At 42.3% G+C, this 21788-nt stretch overlaps 2 protein-coding genes across 3 annotated transcripts; both read left to right on the top strand.

Annotated features, from left to right (window-relative positions):
• The first annotated feature begins 777 nt into the window (after positions 1-777).
• On the top strand, positions 778-14959 carry fdft1 (farnesyl-diphosphate farnesyltransferase 1). 2 transcript variants are annotated; one of them, XM_084082888.1, is made up of 8 exons: positions 778-977; positions 3593-3690; positions 5117-5300; positions 7939-8067; positions 8275-8466; positions 9299-9475; positions 13240-13392; positions 13496-14959. In XM_084082888.1, the coding sequence occupies exons 1-8, from the start codon at positions 879-881 to the stop codon at positions 13721-13723; spliced, it is 1260 nt and encodes a 419-aa protein (XP_083939014.1). In that variant the 5' UTR covers positions 778-878; the 3' UTR covers positions 13724-14959. The 2 variants fall into 2 exon arrangements, with proteins under 2 accessions (XP_083939014.1, XP_083939013.1); XM_084082887.1 differs by lacking the exon at positions 778-977 and having other exon boundaries at positions 1428-3690.
• Positions 14960-15416: 457 nt separating this feature from the next.
• Positions 15417-20377, top strand: ctsbb (cathepsin Bb). Its single transcript, XM_084083143.1, has 10 exons — positions 15417-15500; positions 17940-18063; positions 18194-18279; positions 18418-18532; positions 18646-18761; positions 18907-18992; positions 19213-19356; positions 19477-19593; positions 19732-19860; positions 20206-20377. The coding sequence occupies exons 2-10, from the start codon at positions 17941-17943 to the stop codon at positions 20280-20282; spliced, it is 993 nt and encodes a 330-aa protein (XP_083939269.1). The 5' UTR covers positions 15417-15500; position 17940; the 3' UTR covers positions 20283-20377.
• Positions 20378-21788: the final 1411 nt, after the last annotated feature.

Below are 21788 nucleotides of genomic sequence, written 5' to 3'. Positions count from 1 at the left end.
ATGTCCATTCTAAGAGGGTGGGCCTTGAGGACATCTTCTGTATATCTGCTAATGAGATACTTAGCTCAGGGAACTCAGCTTAGCTCACTGCTCTGTCCCAGATTCTGTGTCAATAGGCTTTACTCCTCCATAGGGAGTCAATGAGAGAGACTCTCACTTATCATGGATTTAGTAACCATAATACAATATGAATTAAAAAAAATATTGTTCAGGACATTTCTTATTGAAATATAAAATCTGTAATCTGTAATATTCTAAAGAATATGCCAGTGTAACACATTTCACATACAGTGTTCACTGAGACAATAACCAGAATTTTGTAAATATATCTCTATATATTATTGTTTTTAGTGTTGTTGATATCATGTAATGTAGGCTAGTGTTATCAGGATGGTGAACAGAGTACAATGGACCACAGTGTAAACAAGCCGGCTTCATTGTGTTATCCTTTTGGCATCGTTTTTTCAAACCACTATTAAATTCTTCAACTAATCAATCATTACCAGGGATGTATTAGGGACAAAATGCTACCTGGTGACTGGTGGCATAACTATTTCCAGTGGTTGGTTACAGTTTCACTCTCATTTCACTAGGTGAAGTAAGGAACCAATCAAATGCCTTGTTTGACTGAAAGTGTGTCAGGGCGGGGCATCACACCAGGCGCTCTGCTCAGTGAGTGGCCAGTGAACGCTGAGCCCATACACGCGCCAGCCAATAGCAAGCCTCAGTCGATCTGACGACGTTTGTGATTGAAGGGATTGTTTAGCAGCTCCGTTCCGCTAACTGCATTTCTCACACTCACAGTACTTCAATGTAGAAAATACTACCCGGGTTCTTCTCATTCGCACCTGAGCACACACTACAAACTAGACAGAATCATGGACATCTTGAAGTCGTTAGGGCATCCGGAGGAAATACTCAACCTGCTCAGGTTTAAGATAGGAGGATGTCGAAGTGTAATGGCCAAGTTGGACTATGTGAGTACTCGTCTCGAATATACATTCATCAATATGCACCAGCAATATGACACCAAACCAAAATGTCACGGAATGATTGTGTATGTCAAGCCGAATGGCAGACTTTGAATGAGCACTTTTGCATTAGGTATCGGAGAGCACATGATGTTCCCTTCTTCTCTGTAGATACATTCACAGCATCATTCAGTACAGATCATCAGATCATCATTGCACCTGCACCTCGGCGAATGGCGAAAACAACATCCATAACGACATGCATGCGCATCTGTTTCTTAACGGATATTGTATCAAAGTAGTGATGTGGCTGCATCGATGCTCTGTGTTGAAAAGCAGCATGGTGTTGGTTACTTAACAGCCAGCAGAGATACAATATATTGACTTGCTTCGGTTGCCAGGGCCAGGATCTGCGTTATATATACAGGGTCCCCACACATTTTTAGCAATGAATTTCCAAAACTTTTCCAAAACTTTTCCAGAATATTTAGCCCAATTTCCAGGCCTATATAACAATCATTCGGCGCAATAATGTGTCTCTTACTCCTATGTAGAACGCCCAAAGATAGGCAGCATAGCAAAAATAAAGTTTGAGACATACATTATTAGGCTGCCGTCACACAGCCCGTTCGGCGAAAAACTACTTATGTTACATATTTCGTGTAATATTATTCATGTTTATGAAAATGTTTTGTTTTAACAAAATCAATAGCCAAAAACAATGCATAGCCAAATATTTTTCCAGGACCCTTGATAAATTCCAGGACCTTTGATGATGTTTGATCAATTTCAAACCTTTTCCAGTACTGGATTTTTTTTATTTTTATTTCAAAATATTTCCAGGAATTTCATGACCGTGGGGACCCTGTATATAATGAGCTTTAAGGGTCCACTGGGTAGAAGAGTTGTCTGCGCATGTTTGACGGCTAATCCACAATCTATTATGGTTAAAACACAGATTTGACCTGATCAGATAATAAAATTAGTCAAGATTGTTTATCAAAGAAATACATATGGTTGAAGCCTATATACATCGTATAAAGAAACACGATAGTATCCCCAAGTGGACAGGCTCCATTGCTATGGCTCCCATCCCTGTTGATGCAAGAGCATTGTCTGCTAAAAGATGTCACAGAAGATGCAAACGGTGCCAGTCAACGGCCAACACTTGAAAACAAATAGAAAGACGATGTCCTTCCGATTCGCTGCCACTAGATGTCAGTAGAATAGAACAGTCTGCAGTGAACTTCCTCGACTTTTTAAGTTTGTTAAGTGCGCAAAAGAATAAAGATAATAATGTGTGGTCTGATCTATATTGTTTAACTTCATTCGAACATCCGATTGGCCGATATTACAACGTTTAGAATAAATGCTATGCTATTTATTTGCAATGATCACAGCCTGTGTGTGCACGTCGATAACAGGTTTCAAATATAAACATTTGTAACATGTAAGGTGCTTACCCGGTTGCCCCAAATGTTAACTCACGCTTCGGAGTCTTTGTGCAATGTATTAGTCCATATTGTTCAATAGAGAAGTGTTTTAATCCCGCGTGTGCCCGAACGCCATCTTTTCGCCCTCGTTTACTTCCTGTTTACATTAAGTGTAATTCCGTCTTTCACCGGATGCGCCCCGTCACTACCGCCCACAGGGAAGTGAGGGAACTTCCGACAGAATCCGACACATATGGGATTAAAACACTTCTTTGTTGAAAAATATGGACTAAATAATACATTGCACAAAGCCTCCGAAGGCTGAGTTAACATTTGGGCCAACCGGGTGAGCACCTTATATATATATATATATTTTGTACATGTACGGAGAAGTACGGGCTTTACTGGTGAAAGTGCAGGACGCACTGGGGGTGCTAGCCAAGACTATCGTAGATATAAAATTGTCAAAATCGATCTCATCAAATACATCTAATCGTCTTGATCCAAAGCTAGTAACATGTCGTTTAATAGTAGTTGGGTTGGGTTAAAGAAAGCGTTACTCCTGTTACTTTGCAGTATTGTTGTGACAGGCTAGAGGCTACTGTGCTTTGTTTTGGTGGGAGGAGTGTTTCAGCTGTCAAAAACTTCCCCTAGACTTTGCGCGTCTGCGAGATGCTGCGCCATATAGTGCTGATCTACATAGCATGCGGATAGGTTCAGCGCACTTCCAGCCGCGAGAAACCGTTTTGAGATCAGTGACGATTATCAAGGCCCGCGACTACAACCACTTCAACGTTACTCTGCAAAGTTTTCACCTCCCACCACTATGTTGTCCTCTACTGACCTGCTGCGGTGGTCGGGTCTTATCAAAGCGTAAAGAAATGGACCGCAGTGAGTTATTATAGCAGGAGGAAAAGGCTGCGCTCAGAGGCCCTTCATATGGCCGGAGCTTGTTGCAAATGTTCCGTCTCTCTGTCGGTGTTCAAACGCTCTCTCTGCGTGGCCCAGCGGACCACTAACACTGGCTCCACTACTACCTCACGGTCCCTGGTCCTCAGCGGGGGGAGGGTCGGGGAGCGGGCCGGGCAGGAGGGCTGTTGTTGGGCTGCACGGCCCAGCGCGCAGCTCCGGGCCATAGGGTCCTACCAGTACCGACCACAGCCCGTCTCTCTCTGTTTCTCCTGCCAGGAGGCCATGAGCGAGAGCCTGCGGACCTGTTACGTGTATCTGAACCAAACCAGTAGGAGTTTCGCAGCTGTTATTCAAGCGTTAGACGGAGAGTTACGGTAAGTTAAAAAAAGAAAGAGGCTTGTTTTCCATGGTCTCAGGTGAGGGGCGTGTCACCTGCCTGGTGTCACACAGGCATCCATTGAGCCATTAATGTGAAGGCAGGCAAAAAAAAAAAAAAGTGAAGGCAGGCATCATGTTTGTGAAGTTGTAAACAAAAGGGTTCCTCATTCAGGGGCAGTGGTGGAAGTAGCAGTAAAAGTAGCAATAGGCCTACCACAATATAAAAATACTCTTGTTACAAGTAAAAGGCCTGGCTTCAAAATGTTACTTGAGTAAAAGTACAAAAGTATTGGCATGAAAATATACTTAAAAGTACTAAAAGTAAAAGTACTAAAATGTTTGGAAATAGAAGATCTACAAGCTTATTTTTCTTTCCAAAATTCTATGCAATCCTATTGCTGGACTATTGTCTAGCCACTGACATTTTTATGACCCTATAGTACCTGACCCAGAGGTGAAATTCTTGCGGTAATAATCTATTGCTGCCCAATATCTATTTTAAGCCCACAGTCTGGTTGACAGCTGTTTTTAAAGCCAAATCTCAAGTGTGTGCATATGCATACAGTTGTTGCGTCCTTGTTTAAAGGGCATATACAGGGCATATACATACCGGTAGGCTACATTATATAGGGCTGGCTATATTTAGCTGGCTATAGGGCTGGCTAACTTGGCTGGCTAAGTGCTTGACATACTTGTTTTTCTAGTCTCTTAGATCATGACAAAGCAACTTTACAATCACTTGTTAAGTCATCATGTCTAACACTTTGGATACCTGACCTTCTAAATAGGGTGCAGAGACTATTCTAAATGCATTTGTAATGGTACATGACATAAGAACATTTAGAGGATTACATCGATTTGTAGTTGTTAAACTTCTTATTAAACGTGTGTACTTTCAGTAAATGTGAGTGCTGCTCATAACAAAACTAAACAAATGCAGCATAGTGGGCTGAAAACGAGACATGGCTTAGAGCTGGGTGATATGACTTAAAAATCAATATCACGATTATTTAAAACTTTTGCCTTGATTTTGATTAATGAACGATTATAACAAATTGAAAATGGACGATCTACAAGCTCACATGCGACACGTTATGAGCTTGTAGATCGGCTATTTTCACTATTTTTGTACAACGAAGTATAATACAGTGTTACTGTACGTGTTTAATCAGACTAATCGATTTAATTGATTATAAGAAAATCTATTAGATTTTCCCGTGCCGATTCGTTGATAAATAAGAAATGTAGAACAATTATCACAAAAAAACCTGCTTCTCGATAAATCGATTAGCCTACATGAGGAATGTTAAGTCGGTTAGACTAGTCTAGAGGTTCAAAACTTCACTTTCAATATATTTTTGGTTAATTGCCCAGCCCAACGATGGCAGTCATTCTGAAAGTCCCTCTCCTGTCTCCATTCAGACATGCTGTGTGTATCTTCTATCTGGTGCTGCGGGCTCTGGACACAGTGGAGGATGACATGACTATACCGCTGGAGAAGAAGGTGCCCATGCTGAATGACTTCCATACCTATCTGTACCAGGCGGACTGGTGCTTCACAGAGAGCCAGGAGAAAGACCGCCAGGTTCTGGAGGATTTCCCCACGGTCAGTTGATTGATTGATTAATTAATTGATGTTCTTTAAGGCACAATGTCAAGGGCATTGGCCACGGACCCCGATCTCAAAATAGTTTGTGTTAGGGACCCAGAGAAGAGAAGTTTAGTGTTTTGTTGTGAGCTTGTAGATCTGCTATTTTTTCACTACTTTAGTGCAGGACTCTTGTATTATGAAGTAGGGCATTCATTTACGTAACATAAAAAGTTGAAGTATGGAAATACAAGGTTTCTGCCTGACTGCAATGTAATGAAACTTAATATCTGACCTCTATCTGAACTCGCACTCAACAGTTTTGTCCTGAAGTTACAACAGCACCACCACACGACAGACACAAAGGAAATAGCAGCAGTGCAGTGAAAATCTGCCAGCACAGTATGTCTACTAGAACCTGATCGATGCCAGAAAGTTTGGACTGATGCCAATCCCGATTTAGGAGAGGCCTAGACCACCGATATCAGATGTTTTGACCACTATTTTGAAAAAGAACTATAATGGAAAATATTAATATCCTGTGAAGTGTTGACCATTTATTAGGAAGATTCAGCAGAGCAACAGCATTACAGATCATAAGGAACAAGCCTCCTGGCCTGTTCCAGCAGCCCCTCGGGGCACAAGCCTCTCGAGCACCAATCTCAGACCGTTATTATAGTGTCCACTCTACCAGAGATGCTATTCTAAATGGTCTTTCAAGGATATATGCTGAAGATAAAGGACACACAAATAGTTACAGAAGTCTTCCATAGATGGCATATGTACTATGGACAGATAATGCTGACAGAGGGAAGGAGTAGCAGTCTGTGGGGGATGTTACCTGTTAAGATGGACAGCTGTAGTCGAGTTAGAATTAGTTACAGTCTGTCTAGCATTGAATGAGATTGAGTGGGAGGCAGACAAATACACAATGATACATACATTTGACAGTTTATAAATATTGCACCGAAGAAACGATCAAAAAGCGCACAACAACCAGCCGCCTATAATGCACATCATTGCAGTAACAGTGTAGGTTTTTCACACAACAGCAACAGAAAAAAAAGCCTTGCCAAGCCTAATTTTAATTATTATCTATGGCTATTTCTGCAATTGCTATGTTAAAGCAATTTCCCAACCGTCCAGTATAGAACATACAGTATGTGAACCATAGCAAGACAACTGAGATGCACACTTTGCACAGATCTGTAAAAATGCCGTTTAACGCAATGTTCCGAGAAGGTCCCCGATCGGAAACTTGCACTGAATGACTTTTGCACAGATCTGAGTTTGCGGATGCTCTTTTTCCTCAGTATACAGTAGTCTAATAAAAGACATCCGTACATCCTGAAACCAGTGGTCACATGGATGCTTTACAATTTGCATATCAAGCAAAGAGGGGCGTGGAGGATGCAACGGTAACACTCATGAACAATGTTTACAAACATTTGGGAACCCCGTCATCTTATGTGCGCATACTGTTTGCTGACTTCTCATCTGCCTTCAGCACCGTCCAGGTAGACAGACTGTCAGAGAAGCTGGGCAGTATGGGAGTAAATCCCATCCTCATAAGGTGGATAAACAACTTCCTTACTGAGAGGCTGCAGTATGTCCACGTCCAGGGAGGACAATCATCGTACATCAGCACTCAGACAGGGGTGCCACAAGGATCCGTCCTCGCGCCTCTGCTGTTCATATTGTATATTAATGACTTGACTAGTCACCAGGACTACTGTAAAGTGATTAAATTTGCTGATGATGTGGCCCTGATAGGCCTTCTTACTGATGATGAGACCAGTTATAGAGCCGAGATTGATCACTTCTATAGCTGGTGCTCTGTTAACTCATTGATTTTAAATACAAAAAAGACCAAAGAAATGGTATTTGATTTTAGAAGAGACCCTGCTTCTCTAACTCCTGTAACTATGAATAACGCTCCCATCGAAATAGTACAGGAGTACAAATACCTTGGCACCATTATCGACAGTAAACTAACATGGAACGCTAACACCAATGCCAGATCTGCAAAGGCTCAACAACGCCTGTACTTCCTAAGGAAACTTAGAAGCTTTAAAGTGGATAAAACCCTGCAGATACTGTTCTATAAGACCTGCATCCAGAGTCTACTGACCTTCTGTATTCAGTGCTGGGGGGGAGCACTAAGTTTGCAGAATAAGAACAAGTTAGACAGGGTGGTTAAATTAGGAGGTAAGATAACAGGTGAAGTAATGTGCAGTATCTCATACATGTCAGATCTGTATACCAAGAGACTAGCACAAAAGATCATAGCTGATCAGTTGCACCCACTATGGTATGAGTATAAACTCTTACCCTCAGGGCGGAGGTACGGCATGCCTCTGGCAAAAACTAAGCGAATCATTACGTCCTTTGTTCCACGCAGCATTCAGCTGCTAAACAAAGACAAGTCTTTATTTTAAGATTGTTTTGCAGTATGGAGCCTGACGATCATGCAGTGTTTTGCTTTTTATGATGTACAGTATGTATTACCATGCTCATGTCATGTTTTTGGTCTGTGTTGTATTTATGTGTGCTCTCTGTGTGCAAAGCAAATTCCCGTAAGGGCAATAAAGGTTTCATTCATTCATTCATTCATATCCTGTATTTTCATCCATATATATCTTAATTTTAATTCCAGATCTCCGTGGAATTCAGAAACCTTGGTCAGGAGTACAGGGATGTCATCTCAGACATCTGCCACCGTATGGGGGTGGGAATGGCCGAATTCCTGGAAAAGAAAGTGGGCTCAATGAAGGAGTGGGACAAGGTTAGTACATTGTATATTGTACAGCTGCTATTTGTGGTGTGCGACACGATGTGCAACCAAGCACAAATCAGGGCGAAAGTGACGTCACAATGAAAACAGCATCCATAAATGTTCGGAACATTACACATAATCAGCATGTCTTATCTTTATTTTCCTCTGTCATATTGTACAATGACTTAACCCATTGTTGTGTGTTCTTCTGTGCAGTACTGCCACTATGTGGCAGGGCTTGTGGGCATAGGTCTGTCTCAGCTTTTCTCAGCATCCCAGCTGGAAGACCCCGAGGTGGGGAGGGACACAGAGCTGGCCAACTCCATGGGCCTGTTCCTTCAGAAGACAAACATCATCCGAGACTACCTGGAGGACATACAACAGGGACGTGCCTTCTGGCCAGAAGAGGTAGGTTTCAGGAAGTTGTTTTATTTGTCCTAAAATGGGGTTCAGGGCACTTGGGTGGCGCATGGGTAAAGTGCCTGTCACTGCTGAGTTCAGGGGTTTGAATCCACTGCGGTGCTTCCAGCTTGGCCGAGCATTTATATGAACACAGTGTTTGGGCGAGGGAAGCTGGGTGGGGAGGGGCATGTTGAACCGTTTTAAATGTAGTGGATTCATTCTATTTAATGGGTCCATATTACAAATTATTATAATGTTTTCTTTTTATCTTAGTGGGTAATAATTAGCCACATGATCATCTAAAATTCAAATTCAAACAAAAATACATAGACAACAAAGTACACCAGTAATAGTATATTGAACATACAATAAACACTATCTACTATGTACTATGTTGTATATGTACAAGCATAATATACAAGTGAAGTAGAAGTAGAAGTAGATACAGGCAATGTAGATGTATTCATACATGGACTGAGCACAGGCTGAGTACAGTACAGTAGCTGCAGTTGTCTGTTGGCCAGCAATAGCCTTCAACTTATTCTTTGGTGGAATGGTATATCTACAGTATATCACTATAACTATTATATCATGAATTATTAACAAGCGATTGACAATCAGGCTTCAGGTCGCTGTTATGTTGAGACACTGAAACTACTTCCTAAGAAGTAGTGGAAGGTTATTCTCTTTTTGATTTTTGTTCGCTTTCTTGCCTCCCAGCACCTTCTATTATGGATGTGCACGACTGCTCTCTTGTGCATACGTATACTGTATACAGGGTATATACTGTGTATATATAAACAAGCTTTTGCTTACAAACCTTACTGTCCCTGTATAGGCGTGGAGCCAGTTTGCAGAGAAGCTGGAAGACTTTGCCCAGCCAGAGAAGTTGGAATCGGCCCTGTCGTGCCTCAACCTGCTGGTGACTGATGCACTTCACCATGTCCCAGACGTCATCGCCTACCTGTCCCGCCTGCGCAACCAAAGCGTCTTCAACTTTTGTGCCATCCCACAGGTATAGACAACTTTTAGGTCACTCAGAACAGGAGCACAGAACAGTATGCACACTGTAAAAGTCCTGCGTGTCAGTTTAACACTGAGACACCCGGCTTTACAGGTCAATTTTTACACGCTCACAGTTAAATTCTCACTGTTAATACAGTCAGCTTGCTTAGCAGCCAGCAGTGCCAACTAACCTTTTTCAGTGTCTGTGTTATTTGGGAGATTGTTACACCACCATTTAACCTCTTAAGCCATATATACTTGGGTTACGACGAATAGTGAAAATGGTCAAAAATAGGAACACCAGGTTAAATGTGGTTAACTAGTATGAATTATAGTACCCACTATTCATTTATCTTTGGCTCAGTTTACTATACTAGTGATAGGACCACAATGGAAACAAGTCCCCAGGACTTTTTTGTGTTATCCTTTTAGCCTAAATGTCTGACTGTACCTCGTGTTGTTTACATTTCTGACTAATAAAGTATTCCATTCAATCAATCAATCAATCAATCAATCAAACTATCCAGAAATAACTGAGAGGCCTCACAGACCTTAGTATGTTCATTCTTCCCCCAGGACATTAAAGGCCTCTATCCTATGTGGCTAGCTGTCTGTTTACACTTATTCATTCCATTATGATATACTAGAGTTTCGGGGGGCTACGCCCCCCTCAACCCCAGCCGCGCACGGGGCCCAGCGTGGCCGTGTGTATATTGGGGGACCCAAATCGCCGGAGTGAAACTGGGGAAAAGTTTTTTTGAAAAAGGAAAAAATTTGAAGAAATAATATTTGTTATGTTTCAGGGGGTCCACAGGGGGTCCGCGGACCCCCTGATGGTCCACTGACCCCCTGTGGAGTGTTGGGACGCGCGGGGACACCCCTGGAACATTGCGGACCATTTCGGTGTTTTTTTTTTTTTCATGAAGGTGGTTGCTTGTTTCTGGCGCAGGCTGTGCAAACCTGGCAACCCAGCGCATGCTGCCGCACGTTTAAGTGGCGTAGCGTCATGAGGGTCAGTGGGGCCGTGGCTCGGTCAGTGAAGACCCTGTAGTGCGGATGATATGTGGCATAGAGGGGCAGATTGTAAATCCACAGAGGAAACATCCGTGGGCTACCATTGGTTCAGCGATGTGTGCGGTCGCCCTGCGGACCTTCCTCCTCCACCAATGTGCAGTATTGAGAGCCCTGACGTCACAACAATTGGAGCGATGGGCACTGCACTGTGGTTGGTTAGGGTACAGCTAGGGCCCAGGTAGAACCCAGTTAAAGCCTGCATGGGCAAACCCAGTTAGGACCGGCCTTGGTCCCACATAAACATGGCTAGTTGGGGCCCACCTAAGGGCCAGGTAGAAGCTACTTATAGCCTGCATGGGCATCGCAGTTGGGACTGAAGTGGATGCCGCTGACATTGCTGACATGGGGTCCATATGGTTTAGCCCACCTTGAAACCATATGGGAACTACGCTGGCATGCTGGCTGTAATGCAAACGCTGCATCATACCTGCAGTGTGTAGTTTGATGTTGTGTGTGTAGCAGATATACCTGCAGTGTGTAGATCAATGTCCATAGGAAAGTCAATGCCCAGCAGTGTTTTTTTTCCCCAGCAGAGTTTCTAGTGTCTCTGTGTCTCTCTGGAAGAGGTTGCACATGAACTCTGCAGCCGCACTGAGGCGCTCCAAGCCAAACACTCTGACATTAAGCTGCTTCACACAACAAACATCAGCACCACGCTGCAGTTTGTCCAAAAGACACAATATCTCCTCTCCCACCGACGTCATGTGTTCATTTATCGACAGCCGTACAGACTCCTTTTGACACATTTTACGTCGTTTATCCAGCTCTCACTGACTCTCCACATCGGGCTGTTATTTTCCTGCGATCAAGTCAACGATGTGAGAGATTAGCTATCACAGACGGACGGACAGGGGGTGAAACATAGTCTTGCGCCATGCCTTTCGGCCTGGCGGAGACAATAAAAAACCGAAAGTAAAGGAAATGGCCATTTCTGCAACAGAAGTAGTCAATAAACTATGCTATGAAAACATGGGCCACATTGGCAAAGAATGTAAGAAAGAGGCAATCATGTAGGAAATAGCTGATCTCCAAGCTTACAAAGCCTGTCAACGTGAGGCGTTTCGAGCTTGTAGATCGGCTATTTTCACAATATTTACTTGTGGAACGGAGTCAAACAGAATGGGGGGGCCCAGATCAAGTACGTGTATTTGGGGGGGGGGGCGGCGTGAAAGGGTTGATAGACACTGCTCTAATCGGAGCGAAATTATCTGAAATTACTACATGACCATAATGCAGCCTAACATGCCTTGCACGGGGCGGTCCTGCCATTACGTTAGTTACTGTAGTTGCTGTGGAGCTAAATAGTACTCCAGAAGACACACACAAACATACACCATCTACAATGGACGAACTGAGCAGCAATATAGACATTCACCACACGAACGTGCATTGTTGACAAAGTGATTGCACAGCCGCTGCAGGCATGACAACCAGGTTAGCGTTAGCGACATGGCAGCTATCACAGCGCCCTGTCCGTCGTGCTGCAACTGCCTGTGATGGCTACAGCAGTAACAGCAAGCTGTTTGCGATGCCATTGTCTGGAGACTGCTGTTAGCGTGACACGACCAATGAGAGTGAGCGCTGTAGTTGTTGCTAAGATACGGTGGCGTCTCTGGCCCATAGCTTGTAGATCTCTCACACATGATTGGCGTAGGCTGCGTTGCCAGGTCTGACTTTGTGTCTAAGCAATGCGCGGCTTATTTTTGCGCGCCTTTGGGCTCGTTTGCATTGTGCGCACGGCAGCGCTTGTTTAGCGTACGTCAGCGCGACGTGGCAACGGACGTGGCAACGTGAAAGGTGATTGGCTGGTGAAAAGAAACACCCGACGTTACACCAGAAATGGTGCCTGGAGAAAATGGTGACCAAAAAAAAAGTTTTGAAAAAAAGGAAAAAAAACCCGCAGCGGCTGGCTGCTGTTGTGGTGATGAGGGCGTGCGCACGGTAAACGGCACGAAGCGGGCTCCCCTTCCGTTTTGTCCGACATTTGGTGAGTAGAATTAATTATGTTGCGCGGTGGAAACGGTGTAGTGAGCAGTGAGATGTCCCCTACGCGAGGCGTAAATTCAGCGCGGCCGGCGTGGCGAGTCAGTAGGCGACATGTGGTCTGGCGGTGCGTTGTTTAGTCGATAACAGAGCTGTGGGGTGTCACCACCGAGGGTGCGGAAGTTGCTCGCCATTTATATAGTTAGATACAGTGGTCAGAATGACAGGAATTTGAGTGAAAATAGGACTGGGTGGTTGTGACTAAATGATTAAGATTGAACATGCATATGATAAAAGAACAAAAACGACTGGAATGTTAAGAATGTGCTTTTACACACACGTTATATTTCCTCTAGTCTTGTTCTTATCAATTCTAGTTTGTGTGAATATCATGCACACCAATCTGTTATTGCACTTTAAGTAATTGTCTCTGATAATGTACCCTTTTGGAAGGTGTAAGATATTTGAAATCAAATCAGCATAAAATAGTTATACGAAGACAGATTTTGCATAGTGCTATCCATTATATTTCCCAGTTCATGTCTCAGGTGTGGGTGTGTCAGTATAACAACAGATGCAATAGAACTGTCCTTACATTTCCTTACATCTTTCAGTTTGTTTAAAAAATACTAATAGATAAAACACTTTGGTTCATTTCATCTCATCTCATCCATTTAGTTTGTATTATGATCTGAGTGCTATTCCTCTGTCATCCAGGTGATGGCAATAGCCACCCTGGCAGTGTGTTACAACAACCCCATGGTGTTCCAGCGGGTAGTTAAGATCAGAAAGGGCCAGGCAGTCACGATGATGATGGAAGCCACCAACATGAGAGCTGTTCAGAGCATCATCTCCCAATACAGTCAAGAGGTAAGGATGACTTGGTGTATGCGTGTGCTGGTCTGACTGTTATGCGTGTGCTGGTCTGTCTGTTATTTCCACTGAATCAACTGACATCTCTCTGTCTCCACAGATATTACAAAAGGTCTCCCTCACAGATCCATCACGAGACAAAACCCTCCACATCTTGTCACTGATCAGAGAGAAGTCCTCCCTTTCACAGTCGACGCTACCCTCCAGGACACAGCACCTGTCCCCCATGTACCTCTCAGCTGCTATGCTCCTTGCAGCACTCAGCTGGCAGTACCTGAGCACCACTGCAGCACAAGCACAAGGCACTGGCGACGTGCAGGGGCACTGAGCCCTGCACCTTCCCCTCTAACTCTCACCTTTCCTGGGGCACACGGACTGAGAGAGCCCCCTTTGCACCTCACCGCACTGGAGGTCTCGTTGTTTTTTTGTCCAGGGAAAATCTAAATCCACTAATGTTTCTACCCACGTTTTAAAGGCCTGTGCAGGCCTAGACTGTGGAGGGTTTAGTGGTTTCGGACTGGTGTTTGGAAGACAGTTTTTACACACAATGTCGTGTTGCTATATCCATCTGGATGTGCTTCATATTGCTCAAGACTTTCTCTTGTTTGATGATGATGATCTGGTGGGTTTCATCCTTTATTTCAGTTTGGTTCCTGTGTTGAATGTCTTGACCCATAGATTGAATTGATTGAATTTAATTGGAATATTTTGATGTTTTGAAGTCTGTACATCTTTATTATTATTTTCACTGTCTCACAAAAGGTCATTCACCGGAAAGAACTGATTTTCGATTGGGAAAAGAGTGATAAGTCGTGACTGTTACAACAGTTTCCTATGAGCTTTCCCTTTTTTCCTCCTATTTCATGTATGTCCTTGAGAGACACATTAAGGCTACAATCCACACGCTTTATGTCTGTTGTGTTGCTCTCCTGATGGGAGAGCGGTAATTGCAACAAAGTCAGAACTACAATAAAGATGGTGGGCCTTCTAGTGTCCAATCTGGTGTGCCATCTGCTAAAAATATATTTTAATGGTCAACCAGTAGTTAGTACAGCTGCTAACAAACCTACACATACTGCTTCGGAAACCAATCATATCACTGCCCCAATATGAAGAATTGTACTTTGGATTGGTTCGGCAATGCAGGTGATGTTGTTTTTTGAACTCTGGTTTCACCCAGTTTTAACAAGGAAATCTGGGAGATTGTCCTCAGTCTCTAGTTGAGCAAAGAATTTAGAGTCTAACTTGCAGGTGTCTACCTCCAACCACAGCCAGAACAGCTAGTAGTTATATTGTATTAACATACTTTACCATACAGATTAAAACAGCGTTATATGAATTAAAATGAATCCAGGATTGTAGCTTTAAAGCAAATATGCAATAACAGTAGAAGACCAGGACCGAAATAAATGCCTCCTGGAACAGCTAGCTAAGTGTCCTTAACACAGCTTTGGTGAGTAGAAAGGCTAGCACAGAATTACCTTGTACAGAACCAAAGGAGAACTTCTATGATCATTGCTATGTAATGTGATGTTTTGATTTGTACATAATTGAACAAATAAAATAAAAAAGATGAAAGAAACTGTAAAGTGTCTTGAAAGTTTATTTGTGCCATGTCATGTTGGCAAACTACTGATGGGGTATTGATGTGGATGATTGTATAGATTTCAGACTATAAAATGATGTTATTGGCTGACCCAAGGTCATGCCACCTATTCCAAGGTCCATGTTCTGCACTGTGCCAAAACTGTTATTCAGTGTGGGTGGGGTGTTTGGGTGACTTGACTTGTCTGTTTGCAATGATCATTAAAATACAAAAACTCAACTAAGCACAAACTTCAGAAATAAAAAATATAAATCACAATTTCCCCCTTCTTTTTTGCATGTTCTACCAGTGCAAATGTTTGCTAAGAGTTTGCCATACTGTATTTTTTAGACGATCACTTTGTCATGTGCTATTTATGGTGCGGGTGAGAGTACAATCATGTGACTATAACCTGTGGCTTGTAAAAGAAAGTGTAGAAAGAATGAAATGGGACGGGTGTTTGCTCACTTCATGATAAGAATCCTGCTGCATAAGAACAATACTCAAAGAAACTGCCCAGGTAAGAGTTGAGGCTTATCTTTGAGCAATTGTTTTTTCTTCTCTGTCATTTGTAGAATATCTTATGCTATGCTTGAATAAGGGACTGTATTTTATTATGCAAACAACTCAACCTCGGCATAGCTCATTGTCAACAATTGATTTTCATTTACTATCAGGTGCTGGACAGGATCTCTGTAGACAGACACTGATGAGCATGAAGTAACTGAGTAGCATAACATTGGGATATCTAAACAATTTTGTTACTTTTTTCATTAAAAACTAACAAATAGCAATATTGTGTAAAATAATTGTACTCTGTGTCAGTGAGTTCTCTGACATAAAGTATGTGCATTGTGCACTCAGTCATCATGAAAAAGTGATATCAGTGCACCCCTCATTTTGTGTCAGTTTTAACATATAGGGGGCACGGGAGCATATAGGACCTAGGCACTAGGTGTTAGGCGGGGGTCCAGGTTTTCTAGCCATAGCCTTGCAGCACTGACTACACAATGCTAATGTCAATATACCTCTTAGCTATATAAGATATTTCAATTTAATTGATGTAGTCCCATGAGATCAAACCCACAACCTCAACATTGTTAGGGCTATGCTCTGCTAATGACACTATATTTTTGTATTGAACATAAGAAACAAATGATCTACTAAATAAAAGGTGCATCTCTCACTTCCGCTTATCTAGATGTACCACTCTCTCCGAGTCAAACAGGTGTAGCTCTGTATGACCACAAATTCTAATATTAGAATAAAAACTGAAATGCATCACAAGAATGAAAGTTACACTTTAATCATTACATTACTGTCTGATGCAGTTGAATATATATGTTTTCTAGCAACAGGGAATAAACTGAGCTGCCTGTTCAAAACCATATTGTAATGAAAGGGGAAAAAAATATATTTCTGATTTCTGATTAAATCCAGAATTCTGTCATGTGTTAAATAGCTCTATATCCTGATAGTACTCATTGCTGTATAGATAGACCAGGGGTTTTCAACAGGTGCTGACCATGCATTTAGTGTAGCCTAACAGGGTTTATATTTGTATTTGTGCACTGATTGATATGTGATAGATGAGGCACCACATTGGCACTGTGTTGGTGGGAGTGTCTCTGTGGGTGGCCTCCAGCGGCTATAAGTAATGGCACTCACCTGCTCACCTTATGGCTGGTTTGACCGTGGGGGCAGGGTGAGCTGGGAGAGGTATATTTTGTTGACCGTGCATTTCATATTTTTGCTCACTGTTAACTCATTTCTTTGCACATATTTTTTACATTTATTGGAAACGTATTGTAATATTTGGTGACACTGAGGTAAAAGCATTTTTAAGCTTGAGCATTCGTTTGGACGCGAGTGCTTTTTTTTTTTTTTTACGATATTTTTTGGGGCTTTTTGCATTTTATTGATAGATGACAGTAGACTGACAGGAAATGGGAGAGAGATGGGGGGGTGACACGCAGCAAAGGTCGTCGGGATCGGGAGTCGAACCCGCGACACGTTGTCAGGCTGGCATTGCAGCCTAGGGTGCCTGGACCGCCACGCTGCGGCCCAGGCCAACGCGAGTGCTTTTGATGTGTGCGTAATACAGTTTCTATCTCCCAGGCTTAGCCTGCCGGCTGATCAATGTATTGGGGATTGCTATCAGCCACAACATTTAGTAATAAAGGATTTTTCTTTACATTTTTATTCCACGTGTCAATGTTGTCAGTTACTGGGAAGCCAGAGGTCAAGAACTTTCACAGAAAAGGGCGTTACAATCTCAAGGAGTAGTGTACCAGATTGCTTGATTGAGTTATTATTATATAGTCTCATGCAGTGGGATGCATAGACATGGGATGCATAGCAAGTGTTGCCAAAGCCCTAATCTTAGCTCATATCCTCTCCAGTGGTCTCCAGGTTGATTCTTAGTCAGACTGGTGGTCCCTGGTTCACAATCAGTTGAAAACCCCTGCTATAGACGTATAGACTGTTTGTTCAGTAACAGGAGTCTCCATGTCTCTCCAGCTCTTTATTAAACAGAAAATTGTTGGGTCAGGATACCAATTTTATCCAATCAGGAGAGGGAGAACTCACTTAGGATACAGATTAAACAAGTGAAATTGGAAGTTATGAGACCGTAATGAGCTGACAAAATTGGAACTGGAACACTATAAAATTGAAGCTGATAAATGTGTACTTTCTCGTGATTGGCAGAAGATTGGCCACCCACCTACCTGAAAATATATTTTCTGTTTATTAAAGAGATGAAGAGACGCAGAGACCCGTTACTGAACAAACACTCCATAGCAATGATTACTATCAGAACATAGTGCTTTAACCTTTTAACCAAAAGGTTTTGTTTTAACCAAAAAATATCCCTATCATTAAGCACAATTAACCTACCATTAAGTGCATAATATTTGTGAATTATTATAACACACTGATAATGGCCTCCTCTTTACAGAATGCATTGGCAGGTCCTCCTATGTGTTCTCACGGCTTTGTCCGTCAGTGAGGCTCGACCCCATCAAACTCTGACCTCCGCAGAGATGGTTAACCACATTAACAAGGCCAACACCACCTGGATGGTAGGACCAGTTTTTACCTTATGGACCACAGTATCAGTATCATTTACTGGATCTGACTTTACAATTAAAATAGTTGGAACAGTTGGAATGACTATAATGGTGTCTCTTCTACTTTCTTACCCTGCTCCAGGCAGGGCAGAACTTTCCTAATGCTGACGACAGCTATGTGAAGGGTTTGTGTGGGACCTTACTGAACGGGCCCAGGCTACCAGAGCTGTGAGTTCAACCCATGCAATAAACTGTGTGCACTGTGAGGATATGGGTCTGCAGAACCAAAGACTAAGAACCAAGAACTAAGACCAAGCAGGGGATATTCACTGACTAAACACTCAATATCCATCCTTTCTGTCCCAGGACGCATTCTGTTGAAAATGTGAAGCTTCCAGATAGCTTTGACCCACGCCAGCAGTGGCCTAACTGTCCCACAATCCAACAGATCAGAGACCAGGGCTCTTGTGGTTCCTGCTGGGTAAGACAGACCTGAAGCAATAGAATTAACCACATGAACCCTAGTGTCCTTAATCTTAATTGACAAATAGTCAGTGTAAACTGTCTTGTTGTGCTCTCATTGGTTACCCACAGGCCTTTGGAGCAGCCGAGGCCATATCTGACAGAATATGCATCCAGACAAGTGGCAAGGTCTCTGTGGAAATATCTGCTGAGGACCTACTGTCCTGCTGTGAAGACTGTGGCATGGGGTGAGTATTGTGAGCGTGAGTGTGCACAACTGTGGCGCATGCATGGGTGTTTAATTGCTTTACTGACACCTCAAACATGATCTCAGCTATTGTAAGTCCATTCCTCATACTGTAGTTATGGATATGTGCATGCCTGTGTTTTCAGATGTTTTGGGGGCTATCCCTCTGCTGCCTGGTTATACTGGAAAAACACAGGGCTGGTGACAGGGGGTCTGTATGATTCTGGAGTAGGTAAGGTTATCATACCTGTATATGGCTGGCTTGATTTTTATATAACCTCTGCACCATGCTCTCAAACTGACGTGTGTGTGTGTGTGTGTGTGTGTGTGTGTGTGTGTGTGTGTGTGTGTGTGTGTGTGTGTGTGTGTGTGTGTGTGTGTGTGTGTGTGTGTGTGTGTGTGTGTGTGTGTGTGTGTGTTCTCATACATGCATGTATGATGTACTGTAACAGGCTGTCGGCCCTATACCATTTCTCCCTGTGAGCATCATGTGAATGGAACACGTCCTCCCTGTCAGGGTGAAGGGGATACTCCTAAATGTGAGACACAATGCATCGATGGATACTCCCCATCCTACCAAAAGGACAAACATTTTGGTATGCTGTCGCCTCAACAAAACACTGGCAATACTGAATGCAATAAAAACTTAGCTGCTCTCATTTCTCTCAGAGAATTCAATGAATCCATTTTTGGTAATGCTCTGTCTCCCTCTACAGGTAAGCATACATACAGTGTTCCCGCTAAGGAAGAGCAGATCATGACTGAGCTGTACAAGAATGGACCAGTGGAGGCAGCTTTCTCCGTCTATGCGGATTTCCTTCAATACAAGACAGGTGAGGCTGGTTCTGTGTGTGCATGTGCCTTGTAATATGAAGTTTGCACAAACATACACGTTTACATGTATACCTATTGTAAAGAAATGCTAATTGATCAGCTTTGATCCTTGTCTAATCTTACCTGTATGCTTATAGGTGTGTACCAGCATGTAACCGGGGATATGCTGGGGGGCCATGCCATTAAGATCCTGGGCTGGGGGAAGGAGAACGGAACACCCTATTGGCTGGCTGCCAACTCCTGGAACGCTGACTGGGGAGACAAAGGTACACAACATCAAACTGGACATCATCTTTGATTGGTCACAAGCATGTTAACCACTCTAAACCCTCTACATTTAGTTAACTAGACCTGAGTTGGCTCTGTACTGCTTTTGTCCGTCTACACCAAATCTCTTTGCCAAAAATAGCCGATTTACAAGCTCTACAAGCTCATAAGGTGTCACAATGCATGTTCCCCCCAGAATATGGATGCTGGGGCTCAAGAGATTAATTCCAAAATGGACCTGGGTCAAGCTATGTACTGTATGAAAAATCTAATTTAGTGACGGCGCCAGGTAGGTTTTCTATTACTTTAAATGTTTATAAATTGGTATGTTCTTTTTTTTAAAGGGTTCTTCAAGATCAAACGGGGAAATGATGAATGTGGCATTGAGTCAGGAGTGGTGGCAGGAATCCCACACAGCTAGACCTAAAGGGCCTCGGCTGACCTCCAGATCAAATCAAACAAGGGATTCAAAAGGAAGACATATCTTAAATCTACATTTGATATGATCAATCTCTATATTGATAAATGACACAGCAATGTTGTTGTTTTTTTAAATAAAACTTTATGCTCATCCATTGGCTTTTGTATTTCAGTTAAAATGTAAATTAGAGTTTGTGTTCTCTCTAGCGGTAAACATGAAACCATATGTTAAAACTTTAAAGTAGTTTGGTGATAAATGACCAAACACTTAAAAGATTTAGGAATCTGTCAAGGTCGAATAAGGAAAATATTTTGCTATAGCTGTGCAAAAAAGTAGTAAACGTTTTGGTCCTAGGACTTTCGTCAGTGTTATATCACTGACGAAGGTCCTAGGACCGAACGTTTGCTACTTTTTTGTACCCCTCACTTTGAGTGCAGAGCACTTTATGAGCATGATAAAATAAATACTATTTTCATAGCCAGTCTAAGGAGTCGTCATTAATAGTTTATGCAGAGAGCAAGTCTTTTTCTGACAGTTTTCCTTTGCGTTTTTGAGACCACCGCGCCTGCAGTCACCATGAACTAAAGACAAAGAAGGGCGCAACAGTTTACCCTGTACTTTAGGGACTATATACCTGAAAGGCAACTCGTGTTAAGAGGGCATATAAAGCTGTGAGGAGATTTGAAGCCGTTACTCCAATCCAATCTACTTTATTTATAAAGCACATTTAAAACAGTGAATCAGAGTGGTGTAGTCGGTAACAAAAAACAACTACTAAGAGCAAGACAATACACAACGGGGGAAGAAAACACATAGAGGGTGCAACATATAGACACATTGCCTAGTGGAAACAGCAACTCAGTCTGAATCATCGAAAGCCAAGGAGTACAAAAATGTGATTTAAACACGCAACTGCAACCCAGTGAAGGAGAAAGGTTGGCAAAACCTCAAAGAATACCTTGCTTTCAACATGTTTGCCATTATATAGCAAGATAGCTTTTATTTCACAGGTAACTAGTGCTATGGATGTTGAGTGACTGTCACAAAATTGCGCAAGTTAGATAGTATATTTGGAAGTAACTGGCTCATATGAATTAATATGCATATAGCTACCTACAGTGATGGGAAGTATAGGTACAGTTACTCAAATACATACTTGAGTACATACTTTACTTGAATATAAAAATGGGTTGATACTACTTCTCCATTACATCTCAGAGGCAAATATTGTACTTTTTACTCTACAAAAAAAGAATTGACAGCTTTAGTTGCAAGCTATTTTTGCAAATTTTAATTATTATAAAACATACACTTAAAGACATATTCTTTTTCTATTAAAAAATAGCCAAACTAAAAGGCTACTATAAAAGTCAACTATTTCGATCTATTTCGATAGATCTGCTATTTTCAAAAACGTAGACTACTTTTACTTTGGTAATGTAAGTATATTTTGATGTCAATGCTTTTGTACTTTTACTCAAGACATTTTTTGAATACAGGCTTTGC

This window comes from Gymnoscopelus microlampas, assembly GCF_963454915.1.
Source record: "Gymnoscopelus microlampas genome assembly, chromosome: 16".
Classification (NCBI taxonomy): domain Eukaryota; kingdom Metazoa; phylum Chordata; class Actinopteri; order Myctophiformes; family Myctophidae; genus Gymnoscopelus; species Gymnoscopelus microlampas.
Note: the sequence above shows the minus strand (reverse complement) of the source record. Positions and strands in the feature narration are given on the sequence as shown.